The sequence below is a fragment of the Macaca thibetana genome, chromosome 4 (genome assembly GCF_024542745.1).
Source record: "Macaca thibetana thibetana isolate TM-01 chromosome 4, ASM2454274v1, whole genome shotgun sequence".
NCBI lineage: Eukaryota > Metazoa > Chordata > Mammalia > Primates > Cercopithecidae > Macaca > Macaca thibetana.
The window spans coordinates 102,279,601-102,293,446 of NC_065581.1; the positions used below are offsets into that span (position 1 = coordinate 102,279,601).

The 13,846-nt window shown below is 42.9% G+C and overlaps 1 protein-coding gene across 1 annotated transcript in view; it reads right to left on the reverse strand.

Annotated features, from left to right (window-relative positions):
• Positions 1-601: 601 nt before the first annotated feature.
• BVES (blood vessel epicardial substance) overlaps positions 602-13,846 on the reverse strand; it is a 39,363-nt gene continuing 26,118 nt past the window's right edge. The window contains exon 8 of the mRNA XM_050786752.1: positions 602-4,628. Within this exon, the coding sequence (XP_050642709.1) occupies positions 4,504-4,628 (125 nt within the window). The 3' untranslated portion in view covers positions 602-4,503. The remainder of the gene's footprint in view (positions 4,629-13,846) is intronic.

The window sequence follows — 13,846 nt, forward strand, 5'->3', positions numbered from 1 at the left end:
CGTTGAGTGACAGAATTAATTTCTTTCATGGTATAAGACGCTCCTTCCATTTGGGCCTATCCTTGAGGCCAACTAGGGTGAGTGTGTTAGATGCCAAGGGCTTGCTACTCAAGGTCAAAAGATGGGCTGTCAAGTTTCCATTCCAGTACCTAGGACAGCTTATGGGAGAAAACGTGGGTTTCTTAAGACTGTCCCCCTCGTCCACCACAGAACAGACCCAGGAAGGTTTTCTGACTCCTTCATGTGACTCCTCTTATTGTCGAATCTTAGGAAGCTAGAAGGGAGTGAATGTTCAGACGCAGTGGATAAAAAGCTGAAGTCCACCAAGTCCCGTCAGTAAAACTCTGAAGGCTTCTTCATCGCTGCATCTAGTCAACACTGTCTACGCTGCCTTCTGACCATTTTTCTTTGTTCACAGTCAAAGCAGCCAGGATGGCAGGACCTTTGAAGTAAGGCATGACCGACCCGTGAGCACTGCCCCTGCTGGTCCGCTCAGAATACAGTGGCCTGCACCAGGGCAGTCGCCACAGCCTCGGCCTTCGGGCACAGCATTCGAACAAGCTAGATACATGGAAGAGGGATGAAATAAAAAATACACACATTTTCTAAGTAAGAAATTTATTTGATCAAGTGGCAATATATGAAGATATTTTAAACTATAAGGCTGTATCCAGACAAAAAGCATCTTTATTATAAAGTAAGTGTTATCAATTTAAATGGCACCTAAAATCAAAGAATGAGTTTCCTATAAAGGTCTGTATAAAGCTTTCATAAAATCCTCATGTATTTTAAAACTAGGTTGCAAGTGTAACAGAAAAACCTATAAACAGTACTTAAAAGCAGATTTCTTAAAATTTATGATACCTACAGTGTGTCACTATAGACAGTATTCGGGGGGCTCTGTGACAATCAAACATGGCTGCCGTGAGTAAGGGAGCGTGTCCCCTGAGGAGCAGAACTGAAGTGGTGAATACGCCTCAGCCTCGAGCTCCCCGCACAGCATCCTACCATTCCAAATTCTTGGGACTTTGAATTGAGAATTACTAAAACAGGTGGCGGGAAACCAGGATTGGAAAGAGGGAAGGGAGAGGAAACCAAGGCATGCCAGGATCAAAGATATCTATAAAGCAGCTTTATAAATGACCAAGAAAATGGGTTTCTAAAACCCACAAAATGGTGAGACCTTGGGGCTGCAACATGGCATCTGAGAAGAAGATGATACCACGCCCTGCTGGGAGGGGCTGACCTGCATGCCAGGTGCTTGGCTTGGAGCGACCACACGCAACAGCATGAAACTTCCTCTGCAGTGCCAAGTCATTACCTGGAAACACTGGGGACAGGTCAGTGTGTAGGTTATACCAGCTTTCCCCAAAGATTTTTCCAGCAACCAAGTGACTCTGTCTTTGGGGCTGTGATGGGAGCTGACATGGAGGAATCTGCAGCTCCAGGTTCTAAGATCAAGAGAGCTTCAGACAAGTGGGAACACCAGATATAAAGAGGGTGACATACACACACTGTTCGCAGCAAAACGCAAAGGTGTCCAATGATTAAAATGAAATTGAGTGATAGGGAGAAATGGAGAAGATTCCAGAGAGCCAGGGATGATAACTAAAAATAATTATATAGCACCCATTATTACTAATTTATTTTAGCATCACTGTAGATTTATATAGTGTCTATGCTATTAGTTTAGTAAATATGAATATTTATGAGGGATTTCAAAATATTTTAAATGACATATACATTCTAATATAAATATTACACTCCAGATTCATACAACTGAGTTGATGTTACATTTAAAAGTAGTAGATACGGGGTTGTATATGGAGTAACTTTTGCAGACCACTTTCTGAACTTTGATCATTCAGCTAAGTAAAGGCCAAAAAACACAGGAAGCATCTTACTGGGAACTTTGGCAGCAAACATGTTTTTATCTATGTATTTATGCATTATACAAAGATATACTTATTCATTTGTATAAATGAATTTAAAGTACTCCATAGGAGATCTTACATTTAAAACACTTTTCTGTCTTCTTATCTGCTTCTTTGCAATCAAGTCTATATGGGAGGGCTTCTCAATGCCTTATACCTTTTTTCAGAGTCTCACTGTCTTCCTTAGAGGTGTGTATTTAAAAATAGTTTCATGTTTCCCATTCAGGCTAAGTGGCTCTTTTAAGAGTCCTAACCTTGAGATTACAATCTTCACATTGAGACACTGATACACACACACACACTTTAATAAAAACAGTAAATGGTCTTATGTCACCTACTTTTAGCAGTGTGCTTTTAAAACAGGTTTGTTCCCAGCATTACAGAAAATAATCTCCAAACACATTCATTACTCCATTATTTTCTACTCAGGGAAGGATGTTACATCTAACGACTGTATAGAGTGATTCTGTAAATTAGTCTTATGCATGTGTAAACTAAATGGGTTGCCTAACTTTACCCCAGTGGTTACAGGAAAGTAGTATCGGCTATGATGTCACAGTCACACCTGTGCTCTCAGGTACAGGGAGACAGTGAGAGCGTGAGAGAGAGTTCAACCTGAGAGAGCTTTATCATTTCAAAGCCTAGGCTGTCACTCACCTTTGCTTCATTTCTCCAAAACAAGTTCCTAATTTAGCTACCTGAAGAAACTGCTGCAGCAGTACAGTGAAAGCAGCCTTTTTTTTGAAATAGGGTCTCACTCTGTTGCCCAGGCTAGAGTGCAGTGGTGTGATCTGGGCTCACTGCAACCTCAACCTCCCAGGTTCAAGTGAACCTCCTACCTTAGCCTTCTGAGTATCTGGGACTACAGGCGTGCACCACCACGCCCAGCTAATTTTGTTTGTAGAGATGGGGTTTAGCCATGTTGCCCAGGCTGGTCTTGCCCAGGCTGGTCTTGGACTCCTGGGCTTAAGTAATCCATCCACCTTGGCCTCCCAAAGTGCTGTGATTACAGGTGTGAGCCACCATGTCCAGTCGACAATAGCCTTTTTACTGTGACGTCAATAAACCAACATCTGATGAAGATGTCAGGAACTGGATCCAGAGTCTGCATAAATTTTCTCAATGAGTGACCGAGCATGTAAATTTAACTCAAATGAAATTACTAAAATAATTGCTTTAAAAATATATTTAGGAAAATGAGGTGACCCTAGATGAGCTTATTTATATGCCTCCTCTAACAGAATTACCTCATGGGAAGAGTTGCTGCTTTTGGCTCAGTTCACCTGAAAACAATTTCATTTGGAACTTTTCTTAGCCGTTTAACCTAACAGGGGACTGACTCAAAGTTGGTTCTAGTGGATGAAGCAAAAGAGACATGACCAGCATGGCCAATCAACGAGCTTCACTCAACGGAGTGTCCTGGCCAAGTGCCACAGCCACGCTGACCAGACACACTGACCAGTTATGCATTTCCCACCAGCCAAAAGCCACTGTTTACTAAACCATGATTTCAGTAGAAAAGAGAGCTCTGGAATGAAGGCCCTCACTGCAGTATCTGGGTTGGGTGTCCACAGCCTGGCCTGTGGTAAACCCTCTGCCCTCCACTGTGTTCACGTTCACGGCTCTGGCACTGGGGCATCTGGTACTTTTTCAAAAGCGACGTCTCTGCCTCTAGATGAACAATCTGGAACTTCAGAATACAGACCAAAGAATGAAGCGAATCTTTCAGTCACCACACCCTGTGGCACCTGCCCAGCCATTTAACCCCCCTGTCCTCCCAACCTACATAAAGTGTTTCCCACACCCGTGTGTGCAGGACAAGGTGACTCCAAATCCCAAGGAAGTTGAGTTTGGCTGGAGGTTAACCCCATGCTCAGAAACCCATCTATTATCTTTCCAGCTTCAGGTTTCAGAGCAGTTTATAAATGGCATAATACAAGGGTAATGTGAGTCAAGTCTGAGAGTTGTGTTCATTATCAAGTTATCAACACAGAGCCCAACTAAATAAGGTGATCCAGTGGGGTAATACTTCCGGCCTGGGAGAAAAATAAAACCAGTCAAATCACACCTTTCTCTAAAACGTCCCGTTACAAAATACGGAATAAAGTTTGAGATTCCATGCTTTTTCACGTTACCTTAGCCTCAAATTTAAACTTACATTGTTTGTTAAAATTATCAAACGGACAACCCCATTGCCATGGAACAAAAAAGACCGTGAGGAAAAAGAATCACAACTTGGAAAAAAGTAAGTGAAAAGGCATTGAGAGAGTGCTAAGATTTGTTAAGTTAAAACAACAATATATCTAGAAAAGACTGTGAAAATATATATCTCAAAAGAGAACAAGGCATAGTCAGAAGGCTCAGTAAAACAATTACTTTAAAAGCTGACTAATCAAAAGGGTAAGTGAAAGAACCCTTCCATCCTTAACCCTTCCTCACTTCCTCCCTCAGACGCTACCAGTCTGGATGCACTAAAGCAGAAGAACCTAAAAGCCACGAAAAAGTGCTGGTATTTTTCAGGATCTCTTCAAGACATGTTCTGTCTTGGTAACCCGAATTCTTTCTCTGATCAAGGCAGCTGATGGACTTTCAATGTATTTGGAGATGCCGGTTCAAAGACCTCATCGTCATCTTCTGCTCCTTCTTCTATCGGTTTCATCTTGGCAGAGGCTCGCTGGTGTGGGGATGACACATCTGTGGAAAGATACAGGAGGGAAAACCACTGAAGGCACAGTCTGCCCAGACACCGGTGTGATGTATCAATTATAAATTCCAACTGGAAAACAAAGCTGTAGGAATCTGTCACTAGTACCAAGAACACAATTTCCAGAAACCATTCTATTTCAATCCAGCATGTCAGGAAAACCACCAAGTCAAGAACAGACTCTCAGTCAGGAGCACAGACGAGGGACAGATTCCACCGCACGTGCTTGGATGATCTGAGCTGCTCAAATATATTCAGTTCCCAGGGATTGGCCCCACAGTCTGTTTAGGACTCAAAATGCATGTTCCTACATTAATATCATACGTGGGCGCTTGGGTTTCATATTAGCCCTTGAAAGTTGATTTAACTCCTAATTTCCCCAAAGAATACTTCTATTCTAAAATTATGGAACCTATCGCCATCTGTAATCACCTAAAACACATTTCTTGCCTCCACCATGGAGTCCAGCCACTCCCTGGGCTGATACGCAAAGGAGACAGGGAAGAGGAAGAAAGGCCAGGCATTCAGGAGGGAAGAGCCGAGTGGAGGAAACACAATCCCAGGTAGCAGCAGGAGAAAACGTATCCCCAGGGCCTTTTAGGATGCCATTTAATCAAAGGAACCAGGCAACAATTCATTCATTCAGTCACTCACTGGCTCCTGCATTCACCAAATGCTTATGGAGCATCTACCATGGATACCATGCTTGGTGTAGAAGAAAATACTATCTAAAAGTAAGAGTAGAAGTCATTATCAATAGGCCTCTCAAGGTGCCTAATGAGCAGCTAACGTGACTGCATGAACTCCCCTCCTTACAGTCGCCACCATCACTGTCAGGATCCATGTCGTCTGGGTTTCCACCTGCTCCGCCCACACCCATCTCCCTGCTGCCCAGTCACAGGGTGGAGTGGCATTCAGGCAGCCCACAAATGCTGAACTCAGCTGGGGAGAAGGCTGATGGTGGAGGGACACGGGGTGAAACCTGGCTCTTTCAATACGTGCTAACAGCAAAAGCGAGTGGAGGATCTATTAAGACATGAAGCAGATCTGCCACAAGATGACCACAGAAGTTTGTCAAGATCAGCTGTCATTCACTGGCAGGAGTCAGGAGCAGACAGCCGGGTTGGCCAGCACAGGGAGAATGCCAAACCAGCAAGGAGGGCCATGGGCCATGAGCATGCCACACGGCCGCTTCTGGAGGGAGGCTGAGACAGCAGCAAAGGCTTTGCCCTGGCACTCAGTCATGAATGAGTGGTCATTCCTGGCCCCTGGTATGGCAAGGGGGAGGGAGCATGCAGAGTGGTCAAGACCAGAGGCTCAGGAAACAGTTCCAGGGTTCAAATCCCTACTCTGCAACCTGCGCTCAATTACAATACCTTTCTAGGCCTCTGTTTCCATATCTATAAAAAGGGGATATTCTTAGGATCTGCTCCATGGGATTGTTGGAAGGATTAAACTGAATAATGCATATGATGTGCTTAGCAGGGTGTTGGGCCTATAGAACATACGACTAAATGTCATTTCTTATTAACTGTCCAGTCACTGCCGTACATCTGGGGAAATGCTACTACCAGTCACATCTTCTAACATAAGAAAATATGCAGGGCTAGACTGTGGTACAGCTAATGCATACTTGCTGTACATATATGGAAACTGTTCACTTACAGACATTCACAGCAAAAATACTGAGTTTCTTGAATGACAACTACTGACATAAACTGTAGAAAAGAAGCGTCTAATAAAATGGTCCAAGAACCCAATTCTGCATAGGGCACAGCATGGGAAGTTCTCAGGCGAGTTCTTCCCCTTTCCCAGTGACATCAAACACACCAAACACAACCTTTACTTCACGTCTACCCAAATGGCAGTGAATACCATCCGTGTGACCTTGGACAAGTTACTTTACTTCTTTGTGCCTTAATTTCCTTGTCTGTAAAATAGGAATAATAACAGCACCTATTTCATATGGTTGTTATAAGGATAAAACAGCTTGATATTTGTAAAGTTCTTAGATCAGTGCCTGGGATGTAATAATCACTTTGTAAATATTTGTAAGAATGTAAAAATCGATTACTATGGTCTTTGGAAGGCTATGGACTTAATAATGAGAAAATTTGTTACAATTCATCATTACTCATCAGAACGGTCAATAAAGGAAGCGGGCCTTGTGCTCAAATGGGGGTTTGTGTTTCTCAATCTTAGCTCTTTTGAGTGTAGCAAAATTGTCTTTACAAACAAAAAAATAGCCCTGGCTTTTATCATATTTTTAGCCTTAAGTTATCACTGGGTCTCATAAAATATTAACTTAGGCTGAGTATCTACAATGAGACAAAACTCTCAGAACAAACAATAAGATGGCATGTCTAAGAGCATTAAACCAAATCAATAATAAATCGTATTTAGACATAATTGTATAATAGCTTAACAGAAACAAACCCAGTTTATTTCGTCTGAGGAAGTAGGACTAACTGGTTTCTAGTTTTTAAGCTCACCTATCAAACCAGGAGGGACATCCTACAGTTATATTGAGGCAGCTATCTATACTCTGGAGCCACAGTGCTATCTGACCCTCCCAACTCTCTCACCTATCCTTGCATTTTTTTTCACTGAGAGAAAATGAAGGGAGGACTCAACACAAAAGGAAATGGTTAAGTAACAACTTCCCAAGAGTTTTCAGCTTTTCTGTGAACGAATTTATTCTACTCCCACCATGTTTGCTGGGGAAGAAGAGCTGTGGAACTTACTATATAACATTAAAGGGATAATGAGAGTCATTCACAATCCTTGGGGTGACATCCAGGGTCCTCCAAGTTGGGCCTCCCTCCCTCTTCCAGTCCAAGCTCTTGCAAACTCACTGCTCTTCAAATCCAGCCCATCCTCCTCTTTTCATCTTGCTTTTTTTCCTCTACTTGGAATGGTTCCTTCGCTCCCATCCCTAACCACCAAACTCTTATTGTTTCCTCAGGCAGGGTTCAAACTCCACCTCCTTCATGGGTAACCCTCCCTGACTCCAGTGGGAAGATTCCACCCTCTTCATCTCAATAGCTTCAGCCCTTACATGTTCTGTGTCACATTGTGGTTAGAGTACTTGTATCTCTTCCTTATTAGAAAACAGGATCTTGAATGCTGTAACCAAGGCCTCTTTTCTCCTGCAGCCTCACAGAAGTACCCCACACATAGCCAGGACCTTGATAATGTCCTTAAGTACACAGTGATGAAAAAAATCTCTCCTCTGAAAGGCCACATAGGGAACCTCAGAAAGGATCCTGAGGATGAGGGAAAAAGACATGGGTATCACCTTTAATCTCTGCCGGGTCTCCCAGTGGGGCATCGCCAGCATTCCTCAAGCACGGGCAGGCTTCAGGGTCCCGTAAATCTCATTAGGAAAAGGGACTGTCATCACTCCACTCTGTAGTGTGTCCTCTGAAGGAAATCACTTTGGTAGAATTGATTCGACACTGCTTAGCGCATGGACTAGAACACTGTTCTCTCAAGGGAGTATCAATAGGCTTAATAGCACCATCACCTGCTACAATGTTTTCATCCAATCAGTAAAAGGAATCAGGGAGTGACCACAAGGTGCTAGACAATGGGTTAAATGTTGGGGAAATAAAAAGGAATCACACCTGATCTTTCATGCTGTCTTATTTTATTTCTCCGAAACTCAAAGCACTTTTCAGAGCAATTCACCCAAACCACATCTGTACTATTATTTCTACTGTATATTCAGAAGCTAAAGCAAAGACATCCGTGAAAAAAAACAGAGAGGGGTGGATGCCATGAATGAGCTTATTTCTCACCAGGGCGTGAACCACTTAGAACACATCCTAGAAGGAGCAGAGGTGTCCTGTTAGCTATAACCAGGGAGCCCTAACAGCCTGGAAAGATGGAATTCTTCTACAAAAGTTCTTGACTCACTTTCATTTCAAGCTTTGTGGCTGAGAATCTGCAATCCCCCTGGCAAGTCCCTGTCCTTACAACAACATTGCCTTGTTGCTTTTTCTACCATGGTACACACACTGGCAGAGAGGAGCACAGCCCAACCTGTCACTTCCAGGGACTACCCGGTGCCGGCTGGCTGCCAACCCCTCACTTGGAATCAGAATCACAGACAGTGTCCACTCTTTGTACCAACCCGTTAGCCTGGCCTTCTGTACCACTGAGGGCCAAGTATAACATTCACATCCAGGAAGACAAAAGGATCACCTGCCCTGCCTCAGAATCTGCAACTGTCATGGCCACCAGAAAGGCAGGCTTTGAGGAGTGAGGGGCTCACCTGGCCCCTAGACATGGGGCTCTCTGGCCTCATCAGGAGACTTACTGGTTCAATGGAAAGACCCAGAGTCCATCCCTATATAGCTGGAAATTATTTCTTTGAAGCCCTAATACATCCAAAACCAATTTGTAGTATGAACAAAAAAAAAAAAAATGAGGGAATATTATATTTCAAAGGAATGCTCTTACATTTCACAAGTTGAACATTAATAAATAACTTCTACAGGTGTGCCTGGTTTTTCACTAATTTTATGTACTCATGGGTCATCAGAAATTTGCCCAGAGGCCCAACTATCTTCTAGAGATGTGAGAACATGAGAGGAGAGAGGAAAAAATAGAGCTTATTTTTAGTTAAGTGCTTTTTCAAATCACTTTTGTCCTTCAAGGATGTTACTGTAAGGTTCATGATCTCTGTAGAATGCTTTACTTTTCATTTATTCCCAATTGTAGAGGGGCAAATAATTCCATATCCATAAATTTCCCAGAAAATTGATTCTTAGTTTTCTATTAAAACTATTTTTACAGTTGGGAGGCAGAGTGGTTAACTCCATCCTGTTGTATTTACTGTGATCAGGAAAAGACTTTGGTAGTAATTTTTTTTCTGTTAGCTATAATCACCTTCTACCTACCAGTTAATACATTTTACTATGAAAGCATATAAACAGTATCATACTGAACTGCAATCCAGACTTAACAGGTGTGAAACTGTTAAACAGTTATGTCAAGAGTTATTGTTGCTGGAGGGATGTTTCATATTAGACCAAGCGGCAAAAAAATCCTCTGCTCCAAGGACTTCCACAAGGACCAAGGCATCGAGAAGGTGCAGCCAGTGGAGCAGAATTGTGCTCTGGGCTGTCTGCCACAGTCACAGTATGTTCAGGTGGGAAACAGAACTGTGGCACCAGGCAGCGGTGCTGAGGGTGAGAAAGAAAAACTCCAAGTCAAGGCCACTGAGCACATGTGGAAGACTGAGACAGCAGTGAGAGCCCTGAGCTAAACAGTGGACACCTCTGCTTCTGCCGGGTGGCAGGGGGTGACCAAACCATGGGCTCTCACAAGGGGATTCAGATACGGCCAGCAGAGTCTCTCCTGGGCAGAACCGTTCAGACAGCAGCTAGGGCTGGGTGCTGGTTAGGAAGGAGGGAAACCCATCGTTAAGACCCACTCCATGTCCCTGAGGGTCACCGGCTACAAGGGCAGACAAAACATGGACCTCGGTGGAGGGCAGGCTGGGGCTGCCCTGCAGATCCTTCTCTGTCTTCCCGAGTCTTAAGTTAAAGAACCATAGAAGGTCTCACAAAAACTTTTTTTTAGTTTAAAATGTGTGTGGGTACATAGTGGATATATATATTTATGAGTCACATGAGATATTTTGATACCGGAATGCAATGTGAAATAATCACATCAGGGTAAATAGGCTATCCATCACCTCAAGCATTTATCCTTTGTGTTACGAACAATCCAACTTACTCTCTTAGTTATTTTAAAAAGGTATCTTATTTTTTACTATAGTCATCCTGTTGTGCTAGCAAATACCAGGTCTTATTCATTCTTTCTGCCTATTTTTTTGTATCCATTAACCATCTCCACTTCCCCTCTACCTCCCCCCACCCCCATTACCTTTTCCAGCCTCTGTAACCATCCTTCTACTCTCTCTGTCCTAGAGTTCAGTTCTTTTAGTTTTTAGCTTCTCCAAATATGTGAGAACATGTGAAGTTTGTCTTTCTGTGCCTGGTTTATTTCACTTAACATAATGAGAGCAGGCCTTTTTACACATGAACCAGGGAGCTCTTACATGACAGTCAAATCTCTGGCATACAGGGTAAGAAAAAACGAGGTAAGATTCTGTCCCTATTAATCTTATTTCTATTTCAGTGTGCTTCTAATTACAGGAGGGCCTGAGGGCCTCTCCTAGGAAGTAAAAGTAAACATTTGCTGTTCTTAAATCCAGAGTGAAGGTCATGCCTGTTCCAGAGGATGAACAAACTATCTCAAATTTGAGCTTCAAATAAGTAGAGTACCATGATGTGAAATTTGTCAGGTGACTTTTATCCTTGCTTAAGAAACACACTTTTTAAAAAGGAGCAACATTTCTGTAAGCTAATATAATGTGCTAAGATTTTCTTTTCTCCCCTGTTAACTTTAATGACGTTTGCTCCATTTCTTTCAAAACGTTATTATTTTTATTATGTTTAACCATCTGGCCAACTGCTTTAGCAAGTAATTAAAAACCTACAGGAGTTTAGAATTTTAATTAGATTGTACAATTTCTGAAGAATGGGAATGGGGAAGGCTTTAATGGCTTTTTTTTTTTTTTTCTGGAAAGAATTATTTCTTTTCCTGTCTTTGCTTATTATATCCTAAGATTTTTTTTAATTGAGGAAACTGAGTTTGAATTGAAGCTTTCTGAACAACAATACTGAAGGGTAGCTTTGGCCTGTGCACCAAATGTTTCCTCTAATACACTCAGCACCAGCACTGAGGAACTCAAGCAAAGCATAAAAATTAGGGCAAATGCGGAGGTTGGAGTAGCTTAGTGGGTCCCGTGATGAGGTCTACTCGGCCCCAAGAGCACATTCTCATATCAGTCCCTAACTACCCGGATGCACCATCAGGGCCTTGAGCTGCAGAGCACAAGGTGTGGTGTGAGCAACCAAGGAGGAGCAAAAGTGCTGCGGCCCCTTCCTGCTCACAAAGAAGACACAGGGTAGAGGAGAAGGTGAATGAACCCAGGAGAAAAGTGAGGGCAGGATCCAGGCTGGCAGCCATACAACAGCCCAGAGAACAATCCGTCCAGGATGAGGCTGGAGGACGATAGCCTCTGTAAGGAAAGTCTCTAGGAAAAATGGGCCACAGAACCGGGAGAAAGGATATAAGGACAGAAAAGGCAAGGATAAGGAAAAAGGAAGGCAACTAGAAATGCCTGTAGAAACAATAAGCAGTATGAAAAGGCAGGGTTCAAACAAAGGACAACCACTCAAAGACTTGAAGAAAAAATGAAATGGGCTTCACCTAAAAGAGAGAATGAGGAAGAAGCCTGAAGACCCCAGGTATATGGTGAATAAGATGTGTCCCACAACAGCAAGGCAATGAAACAACTTTAGGGGAAAAAAGAGAGTCAAGGCATAAAGTAAACCGTGGCATGATTGTCATGTTGTATATGAAAGAAGAATCCACTTGAACTTGATTTTTAGGAACAGTCTCCTTTGAACAGAACAAGAGTCATGACATTGGAAACAGAAATAAATGTAAGCATTGCCCACTACTTGGTTCTACATAAAGCACAATAATCTCAACATTGTTTATTTGTCTTAGACTTTGTGGAACAATTCATAGACAAAGGCTATTTGTAGTTATAAAAGAGAACATATAACAACTCGACCATTTCAAAGTAAAAGAAGAGACCCAGAACAGTTAGAAGGTAGAAGGGGGAAGAATAAGAAAGTAGGGATGCTAATGTCCTCACGTTTTTAAAAAAATTATTTTTTTTGAGCAGGGTCTCACTCTGTGCCCAGGCTGGAATGCAGTGGCGCAATCTTGGCTCACTGCAACTTCAAGCTCCTCAGGCTCAGGTGGTCCTCAGTCTCCTGAGTAGCTGGGATTACAGGCACAGGCAGGCCACCATGCCCAGTTATTTTTTGTATGTTTTGTAGAGACAGGGTTTCGCCATGTTGACCAGGCTGGTCTTGAACTCCTGGGCTCAATTGATCTGCCCGCCTTGGCCTCCAAAAGTGTGGGGACTACAGGAGTGAGCCATTGGGCCCAGCCCTAATGTCCCTCACCTTTAAAATTAGTCCAGCAAGAAGAAGAAACAGAGATTTAAGTGCATTGTTTAATGTTACAAAGTTAAACAATAAAAGAACAAAAACTAGTGACCTCGCCATGTTGAGCAGAAAGTGGAGGGGAAGTTAGAAGTGAGCTAAGTAGGTCAGTAGATGAAAGTTACTAAGCCCACCTAGAGTTGGTGAGAAGGTAGTCACTTGCCTAGAATCCCAGTACTTTGGGAGGCCAAGACGGACAGATCACTTGAGCCCAGGAATTTGAGACCAGCCTGGGCAACATAGCAAGACCTGGTCTCTACAAAAAAAATACAAAAATCAGCCGGGCATGGTGGCACGCACCTGTAGTCGCAGCCACTCGGAAGGCTGAGGCGGGAGGACACCTTGAGCCTGGGAGGTGGAGGATGCAGTGAGCTGTGATGGTGCCACTGCACTCTAGCCTGGAAGACAGAGTGAGACCCTTTCTCAAAAAAAAAGAAAAAAAAAAAAAGATTAGCACTGTGGGTACAAGTGTTTCAAAGTGATTGTTCCTTGGGAGTAGAACTAAGATCAGCTTGGAGGGGAGTCAGTTCTTTTCATTATAAGGTTTTTTTAACCACATGATATCTATGTATATTAACTTGATAATTAAAAAAAAATTTGACAGACTAAAAATGTACAACTGTATAAAATACCTTCAGATAAGATTTTACAGGTAAGAAAATGCTGCGTGAGGATAGAAGCCCCCTCCTGCGGCGAGGAGGGAGGCACTGGCATGAGAGAGCATAGCCTCTACTGGCTGGGGGAGACAGGGTCACATTCCTAAGCCTAAAAACGGAAAATGAAACACCCACCTCATAGGGTGGTTGTGAGGATTAAATGAGAACCTGGATGAAAGTGGTCAGGATGTGTCAGCTGCTACAGCAGTAGGTGAATATCCCCAAACAAGTTTATGCTCACATTGATCTCCCTAAACTGCACTTTACTCACTACAAAATGAGGGTATTGCTTTTCTCTAGCCATCTTGGTATGCCTGAGAATTGTTCAGGCTCATCTCCCAGAAACCTGCTGCCTAATCACATCTTTCTACCTCTCTGCAGAATTCATGTAAAGCTTATTGTTTGTAAGTTTATGGTTGCTCACAACAGGAATGAAATACAAATTGAGCTGAACAG